The sequence below is a fragment of the Varroa destructor genome, unplaced genomic scaffold (assembly GCF_002443255.2).
Source record: "Varroa destructor unplaced genomic scaffold, Vdes_3.0 BEIS01000005.1, whole genome shotgun sequence".
NCBI lineage: Eukaryota > Metazoa > Arthropoda > Arachnida > Mesostigmata > Varroidae > Varroa > Varroa destructor.
Window position 1 is genome coordinate 1381696 of NW_019211458.1, and position 17958 is coordinate 1399653.

The following is a 17958-nucleotide window of genomic DNA, read 5'->3' on the forward strand; positions in this document are numbered from 1 at the left end:
TAGCCATCACCTAATCAAATTAGTCCCTACTGGCCCTAACGCTTCATTGTGCTATAATATCTGCTTAATGTGCTGCATTTACAAGGAAGCTAAAGATTTTGATATAATCTTAATATAAGCAATGTTTAGGAAAACACATAACCAATAAAACAATATCGAACTCGAGTGGCCGTTATCAGAACATAGACCTACGTGTTTTTATATCTCCTTTTGTTAGCGCTAGAGTTACCAAGTGTCATCAGTCGACCTATAGTGGCAACAAATTTTAGCGGCGTTACGCTCGACGTTCCTTTGCGATAATTTGCAGCATACGTTTATTGATAGGCTAAGCCAACCCTCTAAGAGTGGTCAGAATCGTTAAGCCCGTTGTTAAAGTTGCCCAATAACTCTACATACAGACTTTGCTTATTTAAGAACACGATCTGCAATTACTATGAGTTCTAGCTCACTTTCTAGTTTCTTTAGTGACATTTGGAGTTCTTGCAGAAAGCTCGTATCGCATTCCGTTATTTTAAGAAGTTCAGTACTCAAAAAAAAAAAAAGATTTTCAAAAATTAGCTGTGGTTGCCCGAACTTTGAAAACATCTAGAAAATAAGGCAAATAGCACGGAATCGTGTTTTATCTAACCCATTAAAATTCGGTTTACTTAAAAACGCAAAAGATTAGATCAGAGTAACACAAAGCCTGAAATACACAACTGTATATAATCTGCGGGATTGGCTCTACTTTACGGCACATATCAGCTGAAATACTCAAACGTAAAATTCAAAACAAGATATATTGTGCATCGAGCCTAAGTAGTTTAATAGACAAACAATAAAAAACTGTATGCTGGCTTTTTTTTGAAGTTCTTAGTTCCACGAATTTGAATGTTCTTCCGCGTATGAAGTAATGGGAGTCATTTTTCCTTATGTAATTCAAATTAGATTAAAATACAGGATACTCTTTATCGCATTAAAAGTATCATAACTGCTACCCAGGAGAGTAATAGTTCTTTTCTGAGAACAAGCAGATAGACCATAACCTGAACAGCTGGCAGCGGTAAATGGAGCGTCGGGTCCGCAAATATGACGATTTTGCTTCGATACGTTGCTCAGACCCATAAATTTTTATCAAATTTTTTCAATTATTAATAAAGCTTTTTACGCCTAAGAATGGAAAAACTATCTTGAAGACTTCATTTATTCGCTCATAGCTTGAAAAGCGTCCAGGCGTTGCCATTCGTTTTTAAGTTCTGTAGTTTAAGTTCTGTAGACTTTTTTTTACTTCATGGTTAACTGCAATGCGCTTGTTTACGTCAGTTATGATTCATTAACCATAGGCAAGTACTGGATGCATGTTATTATGGCTAATTCGATGTTGTCTACTCAATTCGCTAAAATAAGGAAATGTAAATAAAAATCAACCTGAACAAACCGAACCTTTCCGAATTAATTAGAATCCGATTAGAAAACTAAAATTGAGGCCAGGAAAACAAGTGATCCTCCTGAGGTATTTACAGACTTGCTTGCCGGGACTAGGAAGTGCCGGAACCTTGGCGACTAAATTTAAAATGATAATAAACGTTAATAAACATTAAATAATATTTACTAGAGAACAATTAACGATTTATTAAGCTAAACGCTCTGAAACAAATATCATTTGTTGGTCGTCCTCCTCTCTGGTTTCGTTTCGAACGAGTTGATCCAACCGGCAATAAGGAGGAATCCTATGGCCAAAAACCTAAAACAGAACATTACAAGAGGATATATACAATCCTAAGTATAAGGCTTTCAAGGGTCGTGCTAGCCTCTGTTAAAATAACGACGGTTTTGTCATACAGAAAAAAAATGTGACAAACATTATCGGACACGCGTAAAATTCTTGTCGACTGCCTAGAAGGTAAACGGCATATGCTAAACAATGGTTTGGATCCTTTGAAGTTGATTATTTAGTGAAGCCCTTAATGTTTCAAATTTTACGTCCGATATCCACACAAAACGCTTGTTCATAATGACTTTAACAATAATAACAACAATAAAGTGAAATTCAAATTGCTTGAGCCGTCATTGATCTCGTAATCTTTAACCTTTAACAACTTTCAACTATTTTTAGACCTTGAATTTGAATTTCTGATCCCATTTCAAGCCTTAATCTAAAAATGTTTTTTCTTCGCGACTTCGGTAAAACCTTATAATCAGATATTTTGCGATTTATCAAGTAAGCCAATTCGGCATATACAATTACTTTAAGAAATCGCTAAAAACAATGAAAAAACCTAAATGATCACTATCTCGACAAGTAAGTACAAATCAATCCTAAAAGAAGTATTTCACTCAAGGTCACTATAGATTTTTCCCTGGAAAGTATCTCTTTAATGCGGAGAGAGTGAGATAGTGTCGGAGCAACATATATGAAAGCTGCGCTGCTACAAGGCTGGGTGCGCGCTTCATTGCTTTCAGAGTAGTGGAATCAAGAAAAACTCCAAGGCCGAAACAGTTCGGATTGAGGGTACGGCACGATAAAAATACAGAATATATAGATTACCGTTGAATTCTCCAAGTCACTAAGAATTAATAGTAATGACTTTGTATGTGTGACATATAGTTAACTAACCAAATCGATATTGGAATATTTTCTGGCTCCTGGTCTCGCTTAGCTTCATACTGTGCATATTGTTTTCTATACATTATATCTTGTCGTAGCTTTGCTCCATAATGTTGTTGATAGAATTCGTCGAAGTTATAAATGTGAGAATGACCCGTGGGAGGAGGGCTTCTTGTTTTAATAATCACGTTACCCGGAGCCTGCTTCTGCACACGGGTTTTACCTAAAAACAATGATAGTAATTAATTAATAGCTCATGCAACTTTATGGGGACTGGTAGCTGCAGGTGAATTGAGGGTGATATAATTTCAAAGCTGTAATCCGTCTGTCTTTTAAAACCACAAACTGTGGAGTCGCATATTAAAGCTGCATGTCCTTTTTCCTTCGTCTATAAGAGGGGAAGAAGCGTACGGTGTGATAAAAGTGGTATATTCAACCCTTGGTTGACCTAGAACATTTTTAGGTTCTAAGGACACCTGTTGCTATGGTTAAGGCAATACAATATTACAGATGCGATCCTGCATGTCGGCTATGTATTGACAAGCACCTCTGTGCACTTAAAGATTAAAATATAGGACAAGCTTAGCACTTGAAGCGTTTTTCATATTTTACGTTCGGTATTTGGGCTGTGAGGCATTACTTCAAACGGCTGGTTCTTCCTATCAAGACATGAAGTGTGTCTACGCCCAAACTCAAACCCAGGGTCCCTAACTTGAACAGGAAAACACTTTACCCACTGCGCTATCATAGGAACTGTTCCATCTAGCAAATGAGCATTCTTTAGTATATATATATATATACACAATACCTCACACAATACAATAGAATAATGATTTGCAAGCTAATCTACTTAATTTTCATTTAAGGTCCTCACATATACTTTCAATGATTAGAGTTAACAAGAGTTAGTCCTTTGTCTATATATGATACTTTATGGGCCATGCTTTATACTTTTCTAGTATATATGTTCAGCTTTGGGCCCGCAATTCAAAGCCTCTTAGCGAGCTTCCAGTGATCAACCCTAATTATCATAACAATATAGGTTCGCCCATATTTAAACATTGTGCACTTTCTCAACTACGAAATGCAGAAGTGATTTTAAAGTACATCAAAAAGCAACAAAAGATGTCCTCCATAAAGTGTCCGGCTGCCAGTTTGCACAGGATGGTGAGACACGCAGTGCCCATTATAATTATTCCACGGCGTTTGCACGGGGCAAGAGGGTCGGGCCTATAGATTTGATACTAAAAGTAAAGTAATACTATACATGTGGTCTCAAAGCAAACGCTTCATATGAAACGTAACTGGTTTATGCATATTGGGCCAACTTTACCTTCATTACATTAGCTATACTATAGTATGAGTTGCAGAGAAGATGTGATCTGCATGACAGCTGCATCTTCACTTCAATTTCAGTAGTGGCTATCATATCTACTCACGAAAAATCTAAGACATTAAATAATGTTGAAGGTGTATATACATAGGATATGACTGCTAAAAATGAAGGGGCTATCTAACGCAGTTTCAGCAGTCTCTAGAGTGAAGGCCAAGCATTTACTAGGAGTAAAGGAATGTCAACAATGCGATAACAATGTAATAAGATGTTCAGGCAAGTCCTATTTTGACATATTAATAAACTGAAACAAATCAGTAATAGTAGAGGCCACTCCTGCTTTCTGAAGTGCTTCTTACATATGCATATGCTGGACACTGGAGTTTTAATCTAAAATCGACCACGCATATTATGTACATAAGGCTATTTTAACAACTTACTCTCGGATCTTGAGTTTACCTCGAAGCAGTCAACAGTTCAAACTTTATTTAGCACTTGCTTCGTTCGAATTTAATACCGATTGTTTGCCCGCACGAACTCAGGAACAACCAATACGTTATTTTATTCAGTCATAACCTATGTGAAATAAGCATTAATGCTTAAGTTTGATGAACTTAAATTTAGCAATGGGTTCTTTATCTATAGTGAAATATTTCCTTAGATAAAGTTATATGAACAAAAATTTTCCAATTTTTCGAAATAACAATCAAAACTTTTGTAAACAACCGAAATCATATCTTCAACACTGAGTGTTACATGTCATCGCGTACCAAGAACTTTGCAGTCATATTCTTGTCGACTCTCAGGACTCGATAATACCTGATAAGCTTCAGACACCTTCCGAAATGCTTCAGCTGCATCGGCCTTATTCATATTACGATCAGGATGAAGCTTCATTGAGAGCCTGCGATTCGAATGCAACAGATTAATCATGCAGGTCAAGTTCCAATTAGATAAGTTGAGCCGTGAGCTGTGATAGGATAGTACATTAAACAAGGACTGACAATATTTAACATTATAGTACTTATTATGTAATAAAAACTTACATATTATTGAATATTTCATGTTATATACGAGTAATTAATATTGTATAAATACGCACGATAGTTAATGATTTTCAGTTAAAGTCAATTGTTGCCGTGACAGCGCCTAAAGATATGGGGTCTCTAGGTCCGAAACTGGTGTAAACACAGTTCGCTTCGTGCTTAAAAACAGCTGTAATGTTTAATACCAGTGTTGGACTAAGATTCTAAACATTTATTATTAGTCAAAGCTCTCTTTCAAATTGAGCCTACCGCTGAAGTTCGTGTGGTTTGAATAAAGTTTACTTAAACTTAAATTAAAAACTGACCTAATCCCTCAAACAACTTGAGTTGAATTTTCGTTACAAGCTGCATATCTAACTTATTATTCGGGAGATCACACTGCAGCCACTTGCAATTGCCTCATCCATAATCAAAGATAGAACAATAAAAATAGGTCAGTGTTTGCACCCTCTGTACTAGAATTGTATATTGAATCGGACAATTGTTAAGGTCATAAAAGAGCCATGCAAAAATTCAAGAGCTGAGAATCGTAAACGAACCTATAAAATGCAGCCTTAAGATCCTTTGGTGATACATCCTCAGTCACCTGAAGAATATCATAATATGTCTTCGTTTTGTGTTGAGAGAACGATTTTGCTTGTATAAACCGTCCTTTTTGTCGCCCAAAGCCATTCCATAGCTCTGTTAGAAACCTTTTCGCAATTACGCTGACTGGAAACATTGCACTACTGCTATACACTGAAACGCCTCTTGGCTGTTTGTATAAATTACTTAATCATTACCATACCGCCGGATAGATGTACTTAGCATTCCACAAACAAAACATGAACGAAGAGAAGAAGATATCGTTTGCCTAACATCTCTGTACGATGGAGTATTGTGACTAGGGGACCATAGTCACGTACAGGGTGCCGTCATATTCTTAATGAATGCATTTATATCGTCATATCTGCACCAAACTATTGTCCCCGCAGTTTCACTACAAGAGAACACAAGATATTTTCCCTTAAATACTTAAAATGTCACAAAGTCCACTAAGAAACGACCAGAACATTTACATTGTAAAGGTTAACGGCGATTCCGAAATTACGACTCACTTATGCGATGTGTTAAAGACCTCCCAGTAAAAGAGTCACCGTCAAGAGGAGGTAAACCTGTGTTTCGAACTGTCTGTATCAACGAAACTCGGCGGCGGGCGTTCGTTTTTGACCGTTGCTTTTCCGGTGGCTCTTATATAGATAAACACGCAGATCTACTGGCTTCCGTACATTGACATAGCCCTCAAAATTCGTTCTGCTAAGTTGTCTGTTTGTAGATTGGTGCCTGTGTGAACAGGGTTATCGTATTACGAGCGTTTGATTTTACTAGACAAAAGTTGCTAGGTCACAATTAGATTCGGCTGAGCGGAACATCGACAAAATGTCGACTACTTCACAGAAGCATAAGTCGTTCGTCTCCGAGCCCATGGGCGAAAAACCCATCACTGATGTTGCCGGCATCGGCGAGGTAAGAAGCCAAACAGCAAACAACTTCACAAAAGATTACAACTATTGTAACTGATTGCCGTACAAGTCTTTCAGTTTTATCCGGATACGAACCTGTTTATTGACGAATATCGCGTTGTGTTGTTCTTCATGAACGTGAATCAATGTATTGTGGTTGTTAAAATGTTATACTTTATTTTGTTTTTATCATAGACGAAAACATGGTTATCGCTTATGACAGGCCTTTTCAATTAAACGATTTCAATTTAGTGAATACACATGCAGTATTTTGTGTACATAACGCCCAGGTAGTGGCCATTTATTTATTCCTCCGAACCAAGGCGACAGAGTGGTGAAAGGACAATATATATTCCATTAATTGTAGTATTTCTAATAGGAAACATGGATAACAAGCATAGCTGCTTCACATCTTAGCGTTCGTAGGATATATGAAAAATGGTTTCCTTGCGGTAGTAATTATTAATAAATGGTGCGTGAGTCATCGCTCATATACACTTGCTGACGCATGATGACAAATGATCTATGAAAAAGGACTAAGAAGGGAGATGAAATAATATTTGCAGTAGCTGCTGATATGGTTACCTGTCGCCTGATAGGTCTGTTGGAAAAAAGGCCAATTATGTCCAGCAAGACCGCCCTGGCAGCCTTTGAAGCAAAAGTGAATGTCAAAAGGTAATTCCAAAGATTTGTTCTCATGAAAAGATAGCGCTGAGAGTCAGGTTGAACCACAAGCGCTCCTACCAACCAACAGCTTCTCTCATATTCCACCCCTGCACCCCTAGTTTGCGCGGGCAGAATGTTGCGGGTGACGACGATACTGTCTTTCGAGTATAACGACGGCTATTTCTATACTTCTCTGTAAGCTTGAATGCTAATCGATAGAATTTCATTAGAATTACTCTATTAAAAGTTCACTAGAACGATACAAAATATTAATTACCGCGCTACAGTGTTGAATAGGGTGATGGAAAAGCGAGTAGAAATCACTTTTCCGTGAGTCAGAAGTCTTCACACACGAATAGCGAAATATAAATATAAACCAAATATCTGGAACATTAGCAATTTTCTATTACGAAGCATTGCTTAGGCATGTTATGTTTTAATCATGTTTGCGTTACCTAATGGCGATATAAACTAATTCAATTATATCATTTTAGACTAAGATAGTTTCTTATAGGAATGGTATCATGATGTACAATAGGTATTTTGGAAGTGTAACAGATGCGTGTCAAGCATCTTATGTCTAGCAATATTATTGCTCCCCGAAGAGCTGCATTTCTAACTCGTAATTATTTTTACCGTGCACAGGTGTTGGGCAAACGTCTTGTTGCTAAGGGATTCGATAAGGCGTACATCCTCCTAGGGCAGTTTCTTGTCCTCAAGAAAAATCAAGAGCTTTTCACTGAGTGGCTCAAGGATATTTCCGGAGCCAATGCAAAACAGGCAACTGATTGCTTCCAGTGTCTAAAGGACTGGTGCGATGAATTTCTGTAGACCTCAATATGTCTACAAAAGTTTAAACACATTTATATATATATATATATAAACTGTTTATTGTAATTGAGAAAACATAAGTTTTTGGAAAATATATTTGAGAAAAAAATTGTGAATAAACATGTATGTTTTCCAGAAAACGTTAGTTAAATCAGAACGCATTTGAAGTTCCCGTTTTGCGAAAAACAAAAATTATGATGGGATTCACTTCGTTAGCGCCCTCTACCGGCACTATAATCAAGTATTTCGGTGAAGATCAATATATCAATACTCAGGAGTAGTACCCTGTATGTAAGCTTTCTACCTTGAAGCTATACGTAATGGCTAGTCCCTGTCTTGTTTAATATTTTACTGGTGGTTGGGCCATACCGACCGTAAACAGCTTTTACGATTACAATTGAGTAAGCAGTGCATTTTTAAATTTGTTACAAGTGACATTGATGATTATTCATATAAGTTTACGATCCACTTAGGGACCCGGTAACGAAATGGGCCCGAAAACATTTTCAAGATTATGACAGGGGACACATTTTCTCCGAAAAAGCTTTTATTGCTGACCAATTAAGCGTAAAACAAGTAGTGTAACTGAATGACAACAATAGTGACGAACTATGAAAACGCTCTTAAACCGATTTCATCTTCGTAAGGTAGTAGCTATTCCCTGCTACACCATCATCACTACTATTGCCGAATCTCCTGTAGGGAGAGATTTGTAGCTATTATTGCTCACTGAAACTCTGACTGAATATTCATTCATCTTTCTATTATAATGTATCAATCGTTTCTCACATTTAAGAATGCAATTAGAGTAAATAAATGGTAGTAACAATATAACGATGGTAAGGAATTTGCGCTTTTTCAGACAAGGGGCCAAAAGTTCATTATGTATTTGACTGCAAGTAATTTATGGACAAGTCGCTTTTCAAATAGTCGTTTGAGTAAAGTCTTGCATAAATGACACACATAATTTATCAGAGTTCTAAATAAATGAGTGAATTCCACGTAACTGATGTTTATGTATTTCTTAACCTTGGTGTACAGCACTTCATTAGATTCATAGATATTTGTGACATACAAAACGGCTACATGTTAGAGCAAGCCAAGCAAGCTAAAAAAAAAAATAATTCATTAATTAATTAATGTTCGTTTTCAGCGTTATCGCAGCAATATAACGTATAGAGCGTGGGATGATATGGGCTCATTATTTTTCTAAGAGGGTTTTGAAACGTTTCTTCTATCCTGGATGGATTACAGATTCCTCTTCGTGTAAGTTTATGAAATGTTAAACTTCAAAACAAATTTGTTCACTAGGCACACCTGAAAGGTTAGAGCTGTATGCTTCGTATAGTAGTCTGACTCCATTTGCATTCTGAATACAAGATAGGCAGAACTTAATGCGTGCAGGAGAGCATACTGAACTAGCATATATCTATCTAATACTGCTACATTAGCTACAAACACCTGCTAGAATACTCGGCAGCTGCTAGAACGCAAACGATCGAGCTCTTCCATGTGCAACAAGTTTATTGTTATGATGATACAGAACCAATGACGCTAACATTGTCGATTACAAATTCATTGCATTTCGATAATCATTGATATGGAAATCATATGCACCTATGATAGTTATATAGCGTACAGGCCGATATATTTGGCGTTAGAAAGTAATGCTTGCATAGCTTTATTCCCTCTTCGTTTCTTCGACGTACCATCACGGCCGTGAATTTCTGTTGAAAAACAAGGGTGAGGTTTTCATTTCTCTATTTTTGCTTACTTTGCTCTATATTTAAAGCATCAAGACCGTTTGCAGAGTTAAGATGATCTCGAAATATAGTATACTTTCAGATTTGTTATGTTCTATTACAACATAAGGAATACCATAAGATCCCGCTTGCGCACTAACGAAAACGAAACAACAAAGGTTGAAATACCGACTGCTCAAGCAACAGGTCCGATGACCATCACAACCCAGAAGTGAGAAACGAATGGGAAGAAATAACGCGCTAAGAATGAAATGTAAAGATACAGTAGAGTGACACCATAGTATGCATGAAGCACTATGTAAAAAAACGGCATCAATAATAGTGATTCAAGCCTTAATGAATTAGTTTCATTCGCTCCTACCATCGAATTTTGAACCTATTGAAGAACCGAAATTGAATTAAAGTTCGTCCGGAAATCTAATTTATTACTAGTTGAAGCCAGTTTTTCTCGTCAAACTTGCGAGTTGGGTTTTTGCGTATACCGCAATCGTTCGATCGAACTGTGACTGGTCTTAGATATATTCAAGTTTTCAAAATTCTTTTCTAATTATATCCTAAGTTTTCATGTACGGCCGCGCGTTGGCGGACGCGTTTACTTAGACTCAATATGTTTTTTTGACACTGATGTGTTTCCTGAAAATAATAATAACATAAATTATTACCGCTATAATATTTATTTAATAGAGGAAGAACTGTGTAATTAATTACGCACCAACTTCGGGCCTCATACTTGCCAGCATACGTGGAACCTGCACTCACCATATGTTAGTCATATTCAGCCTCTTTTCTACTCTCAGAGGAACAGTTTGCGTATCGCTTTTGTAAAATGGGGGAGCGACCACTTTTATTTTTTACCGATGAATTGTTAAAGAGCTATTTTTTAATTAACACGAGAATATAGATTGTCGTTTTTCTTGTTATTAATTTTCCAGGCGTCCCGAACTTTCCTCGTTTTCCTCCCTCATTCCTTCCTTCGAGCGCACTTTTTCTTCCCATCAGCTTCTTGTCTACCTTATTCGTTCTTGACCATACCAATGATCATCTTTGCCACTGTTCTGTACGTCATGCTAAGTACGTCAAATTTTCTAGAAGTTACCTTAAGACCTAGTTAGACAAAAATGATATTTGTCACATCATTGACTAAGTTTGTGTCATTTATCCTTTCATCCTCTTTTACAAATATTTTTGAAAACTTTCGTGTCTAGCCAGGACCTTGTGCCAAGGAGTGAACGCCACCATTTCTACTGAGCCATTTGATTAGGCCAGTAAGTAGATGATGGGTCCACTTCTCTAGAGAAAGCTGCGGTAACCCGATTTTGCTGCTATTCCTTCGTGGTTTGCTCGTTTGCTCGTTCCTTTCCTAGTGCTGGTTTTTTTTATAGCTTATGGTATATTTGCCGTTTTGAACACCGTGTTTAACTTGGTGAATTCGTCTTATGTCCCGAGAATCTCTTTTTCATTTTTGTGGCTCTTCTTGTTTTCGGAAAGACTTTCTCTAAACGATTAACCACCGTCGTTCCCTTGTCAGTTACATTGGCGAAATGTGGATTGATTCATCATAACTCCTCGGTGTTAGCTTGATCCTTCGATCTAAATCTGTACTCCATTTGCTAAGAATTACTTTGTTCCCGACTATAGTAGGTTGCAGTCCGGGCGTCTCCGTTTAATCTTTTAAGCAAGCTATGCTTTTCTCTCTAAAGTATCGTCGTTGCGAACTGTGCGATCAACTGCATGCTCTTCAGCTCGAAAAGCTATAAGGCGCCATTATCAACTATATTCCACGGCAGCGGGCCCAGTAGTAATCCGTGGGTCACTCCATCTGTTAAGGCAATTTCCTTTGTCCTATCAGTCATTGCCCTGTTATAAAAGTAAGACATAACACATCATCTTTAGAAGAAGATTTAGAAAGTCCCTCGTCTAGCCTCGTTCAAAGCCTAGAAAGTGTTGCGCACATCTAATAAAGTAAGTGCACACAATTCCCTTGGCCATTGGTTTTTCTTTTTGGCTTTCTGCAAAACTCTGGTGTTGGCGGTTTTAATAGACCCGCTTATACGAAATCCGTATCCAGAATTCGAGATTGCACCCTTCTATTTCAGTTTCGCCGTCAGTTTCTTACGTGCGATGATTTCAAAGGATTTTCCAATTATGTCTAGTAGACAGATGATACAGTCTGTTCCACATACAACAGAGGTCTGTTGTGTTTTTCAAGCAATCCCGTGGTAACTTAGTGGGCAATTTATTTGCCTGCTAATATTAGGAACACGTTATGGTGTAGGTTCGATCCTGGGTATAGACATATTCCGTTGCACGCTAGGAACCGTCCGTCTGATAGGATGCCTAACGGCAGTGCTAGACGTGAAACTCGGAACTTATTTCCTTACGAAAGCCAATATGGGTTTTTTCAGAATTATATTATCCACCACACATCTGAAGCCCCGGATTTTCGTGGAAGAGCATCTTAGGCGTTTCGGTTGGTATTCCGTCTGGTCCAGGTCCTTTATCATTAAGAATACAAATTTTCATTTTATGTTCTATGTTGTCTGCCAAGCGAGTAAAACTCGCGTAGTTTTAAACAGCCTGTTGGCAACTCGTTCCGCCTGTTCTTACGGCAGTGTTGACGATGATTCAAGGAACCTTAGTCACGCATGACTACCATGTAGGGTTTCCCTCCTCACGCCTCTTTTTCTAGCTTGAATGTATTCCCTGCATACTTTGTCGTAGGCACCTCTATAAGCCTCAACGTCTGCTCTGGAGTGTTTCGCAGAGCATCTGTTAAAGATATGCGGAGAGTCATTCTGCGTTGGCTGGATGCAGTCACTTTAAAAGCTATTTGCAGCTGTTGCACCACTGGCTGTGATTGGACGTCGTTAACATAAAGTACTCTTCGCAACTATTATTCTGGGTATGGGTCAGTATAAAGTCATCTATTTTGGTGTAAATCACTTGGTAGCTGAAAGCTGCTATCTCTAAGCTGATCCAGGTATTTCGATAGCTTTTCAAGTTCAGCCAAATCATGTTGGAGTCTTTTGACAAAACGCTCTCTTATGTAATTTGTAGCACGTATCGAATGATTTGCAGGAAAGCCTACAAATAAATGTGAAAGAATTACATAAAGCGTGAGAAAAGATTACAATTTCAGAAAATAAAGGAATTTCAGTCCAATTGAATGGCGACTGCATCAGTCTGAGTGCTGATTCAACGATCTAGAGCTAGAACCACTTAAAGCAAAATGTTTGCCTCTCGCGAAATTTCTCGCGAGCGACGATACGACCTCAGTTAACACTGAAAAAGTCTTAAATGTTTCTCTGGTTTTGAATCGACTTCCCAGGCTTCGACCCAGAAAGGTAGAAAAACATCTCTTTTTTTCGTTCTTCGATAGTCAAATTCCTGTTGAATGTAATTTGTAATAATTTCGTGTAGTGACGCCGTTTAAAAGGGAAAAGCTGGTCTATAAAAAAAAAAAGAAAAAAGTGGTTGTTTACGACCTGGTCGCAGAAGTCTCGAAAAACTTAAACTAAAAAGAGTCTTTAACCAAGGGAAAAGTCTTGAATCCGATACCTAGAACGCGCTTGTCTATTTTTTGAGTCAATGTTTCCAAAATGTGATCACTCGTTTATTTTTATCTTCTTCATCCAGCACATTTTCGTCGGTCTAGAAGAAGGGTAGGCTAGTAATAATTCTAAAATCCGATAAGCTTGTTGAACATTCAAGCCCATACAGGCCTTTCTGCCTCTCAAATACAATTAGTAAGACTTCTGAAACTTTTGAGATAAATAAGTTAGCTGGCGAATTGAAAAAAATAGAGCTTTTCCTGAAAACGGTTTAGACTTAGAAAGTAGGATCGATAATTTTTGGAATAGAGCTCGTCTCAAAGTGCGCCAAATAAAAACGGAAATTGACGCGCAAAACCAGGGATCGTTGTTTGGCTACCCTTCTGGATGTAAGAAAGGTTTTCAGTTCGATGAACTGAGACGTGACAATGACTGAAGGCATAAAGCTTATCACTATAAAGTCAGACTTTATCGTGACAAATATCTAGAAGTTGTTAGGTAAGCGGAGCTTAAAGATTAATCTTTTTCAAAATCTTCAGGTGGTCACTTGTATGACAACATATATACTCTCAAAGGATCTAATTTAAGCTTGGGTCTCTGTCGTCTTGAAACTACTTCATAGCAATTTGCTATTTAGAAATTCCGACGAGATGTCGTGATATATTCAGAACTTACTTTACAACATCGCTTTCATATTTTCAAAAGCTTTCCCATTAGTTCCGACAACAGTATAATCATTTCTGTGCATTAGGGTGAGTACCGCTAAAGGTTTCAATTAACTCTTAATGTATCAAAAATGTAAGACAAGCGCGGGCGTTTAGATATCTAGTGTTTTGGTCAACTCCTCTGACCGTATTTTATCCCTATTTTGGAAGGTAGTTATGATCCTAGTTTAGCATGAACCGTACTCTTAGTTTAAACGGGTTTGTGTCAGTTGGAGACTATCTTTTACGTGCTTTGTAATTGTCGCGAGTTCTTTAACGCACGCGCAACAATAGTTCTGAGATCATTAGACTGATCTTTTTGATGAATTGGACGCTAACGTTCCTTTGACTCTGCTTAATAAGTATGCCCTGCCAGAATAAGGCTTGTGACACTTGACAGCTGACATAGTCAGCCTGTCGTTACCACTTTTTCGAATTCATACTCGCTGTGGCCTCACAGCGGGCTATTATGTTTGCTGAGTTGACACATCACCATGACGTGAAATTGTTCGAAGTGCGCGAATTTCAAAACCGGAAGCAATCAGTCAGGCTATATAAACATCACCTAGTATATTTTCCATATTTGATAAGTTTGGGAACGCCAAATACAACTCTAAGCTAAATGCTATTGTAATTTTTATTCGTGCTAAGCAAAATACTACCTCCGGTTTTTTTGTGCAACTAAACAGGCGTTTGGTTGCATGCTGCATACGTTACATGTCTAACCCTGGCTATGCCAGCACTTATTTTAACGAATAGTTGTAGTTTATGAGAATATTAGAACGTCGATGCTAATTAAGCAGCCATGAGAACTCGAGTTCAGCATGGTGTTCCAACTTATGAGGAGTCTCCCGCTATGTGCCATTTAAAAAAACTGTTTTCTTCCAAGAAAATTATATAGTCCTAGCATATCAGCCTAAACTAGGTTTAGCTTCGAGCAAAATAACCTGTTTCAATCTTACCCTTACTGTGATATTTGCGTTATTCCTCATTTCAAGTAGCTTGAACGGAACTCTAATGTTAAGTAAGGATTCGGCAATAAAGCCAAGCTGGAGGCGATATGGCATATAGGCTTTTGCTATATAGCTTGTTTAAAATTTATAACCTCTGTGATGGTTATGTGACTCGTCTTCTTCTATTTACAGTATTTAAGATTGGTAATGACTACTTCGAAAGAATCTTTCTTGTCATACGCCGGGAATCATCCGGGAAATCTGTAGTCGGAGAAATACGTGTTAACTATATTTGAACTGCACTCCCAAATACATAAATATGTCTTTGTATGCATAGGCGTCAAATAAGAACATAAAATAAGAGCTCATGTACTTATAGGCAAACGGCTGAGGAAACTTTTGCATATTATTAGATGCATTTTCCAGCTCCGGTTGTTCTGGCCACTAAAAATATTTTTATTGTAGCATGCTTCTTCATTTTTTTATGAGCTCGCTGTTATCGGCGTTAGGAGACCGGTTGGATTTTTGATAACAATGTATCTTGTATTAAAAAGTCGCATTCATTTAAATTCTGCGTTGGAAAATCTCAGCTAAGTTGAAAATACCAAATGTAACTGAAGCTGGTTCCATGCTACCACAAAGGCTAATTACAGTTGTACTTCTTCTAGTATGTTTTCCTTATATTTTTATAATAAATGTTTGCCCTATTATTGGTATACGCTGTCTATTTCTATTTGATATCAACACGTCTAATATATATATTTAGCGGGTTGCCTTCTGAAAATGCGTATCTAACAGTCAAAACAATAGCTATTCAGTCTTAATGAAAAAATTAAAACCTTCTTATCAACTATTATTAATTTGTGTAATTGATTAATTAATTCATTTAGTCTTTGATTATGTTTTATTGTATATTCATGTATATTTAAAATTGCCTTATATGGCGTTAAACGGAGTAGTAAGACTTAGTGATTCGTAATTTAATTTTATTAGAGAATTAGTTAATCGGCAGTGAATACAAAGTCTAAAAACGACCCGAATTGACTACCATTGTTTGCATTACTACTTAAGCTATCACTTTAAGCTTGCGAGTAGACAATGTTACTTACTGGTACAGTTTGGTACTATGTATGTAATGGTTTGCAACTTGTCCTTTTTTAATAACTAAAAGGGATGCATAAATCAATATAATCATTATAGGACTACTAGACCCTACTTATGTAAAAGCACAATATGATTCATAACTGTTACAGCTAAAATAATAAGTAAAATGGAAAGTTTGTAATAATAAACAGACGGAATAAATAGACGGACTCGCGGATTTCACTCTACGCCTTTTGCTGTTGTGTCGTTAATATCTGCTTCAGTACCCCAAATAATCCGTTTTCCAATTTTCACGGCAACACATCTCATCATTCTGCAATAATTTCAGTAAAAATCATAATTACGCTCTCGAACGCAAATTTACGCAAAAAACGTAAAAAAATGGAAAATTTCCGTTGAAATCGAACGTTCTGCCAATTTTGTAGAACTTGAACAGAACAAAGTTTTCAATATATCGAACTTTTTTTCGGCTCAAAAAGATCAACCTATCCATATTAGCAATATGCTCTATGAAGGAAAAACTATTCTCTGTAAAAAAAAAAGTATTTATTTAATCGGTATTATCTCACGTGCAGCCACTCAAAACATTACACTACTAGTCCTAAAAAATAACTACACCCCTTTAGAGTAGACGTGATATGGATAAGTCATACAAATACACAGGTACCTAAATGTGTGAAAGATTGTATATTGATTAGCCTTCCTCAAGGAGGTTGAAACCTGAAAACATTAGGAGTGGTCTCAGTGCAATATATCCTAATCATTAAAAGATTTTTTAAACGCGCTCTATTATCGATAAAAAAAAAACGGTAATTGCTTACATAAATACTTGTTTCAAATTTTATATGAAGTGCTGCCGTTAAGCATTGATTTAGACGGGTAAGTCTTTCCAGCATAAAGTGACGTCTACAGTGGGTTTCGAACTTCATACCATCTCATAACGTGCTGCTAAGTTATATTATCAATCTTTCTAATCTTAAAATTATCAATTTTCTTTCTCAAACTTAGTATTTTATTCGCTGTACTAGCTGATATATATTCGCTGATATAGCTGAAAGACGATCAGAATTAATTTCAGGCTCGAATATCGAATACGGAGCTGAATTTGCTATCATCTTTATAGCTGAGTACTATTTTTAGAAACTTCTCCATGATAGTATAGCGATCACGTGCTTGTCTACACAGAAAGATAGATCTAACCCATTTGTTTTCTGAGCAAATATTGAGGACCACCGCTTTAAGATCACATTCAAGTCCAGCTTCACTGACTTCATTAAGGATGTCGAATGAAGACATTATGGCTAATGTTAGAACGTTCCTGTTAATGTTATATATATATACATATATGCGCCTCGTATAATAGCAACTAAATGATAGTGCACATGTAGTATTTCATGCACAAAATGACTTATGAAAAAGTATTATATAATTCATGACAGAATTGTGCAAATAATCGCATGCATGCAGTGAACAGATAGCGTTAGATTCGCAATCAAAATTTTAGTAAGTGTGCTTAGGTAATGAAGCCCGAAAGGAAAGTGGGCTAAGTGGATTAGCAGATGTCACGAAAGACTAGATGAGCAACAGCACCTATGTATTGTCTGATACTTACAACTGTCACCGATCTTCGCGTACTCTTCTTTTCTATCCCAATTTTCCTTCAACTGTTTCGTATACAAAGCAGATCGATTCAGAATTCTTATTTGAAACAGTCGAATTAGCGGCATTTAAAGCAGTACCGTCTCTCATTGCGCAGGTATTGCTGTTCGAATCGTATTTATCAGTAACGGTAGTTGTCAGCAGCTGTACGATATACTTTTGTCAAAGTTTTTTTTCTTTTATTGGGTTTATTAAACGCGGATTGAAGTTCGTGGCGTATGAACTGAAAATCAACGTTTTATGTGGGAGTATTATGTGG

General features: G+C 37.1%; 2 protein-coding genes across 2 annotated transcripts; one reads left to right on the top strand and one right to left on the bottom strand.

Moving 5' to 3' along the window:
• Positions 1-1570: 1570 nt before the first annotated feature.
• Positions 1571-6036, bottom strand: LOC111250737 (uncharacterized). Its single transcript, XM_022806387.2, has 4 exons — positions 5506-6036; positions 4691-4824; positions 2597-2810; positions 1571-1723 (listed from the first exon to the last, which is right to left on the bottom strand). The coding sequence occupies exons 1-4, from the start codon at positions 5685-5687 to the stop codon at positions 1639-1641; spliced, it is 615 nt and encodes a 204-aa protein (XP_022662122.1). The 5' UTR covers positions 5688-6036; the 3' UTR covers positions 1571-1638.
• Positions 6037-6167: 131 nt separating this feature from the next.
• baf (barrier to autointegration factor) lies at positions 6168-8971 on the top strand. The gene is made up of 2 exons (XM_022806389.2): positions 6168-6472; positions 7780-8971. Exons 1-2 carry the CDS (start codon positions 6386-6388, stop codon positions 7963-7965), a joined length of 273 nt encoding a protein of 90 aa, XP_022662124.1. The 5' UTR covers positions 6168-6385; the 3' UTR covers positions 7966-8971.
• The last annotated feature ends 8987 nt before the right edge of the window (positions 8972-17958 follow it).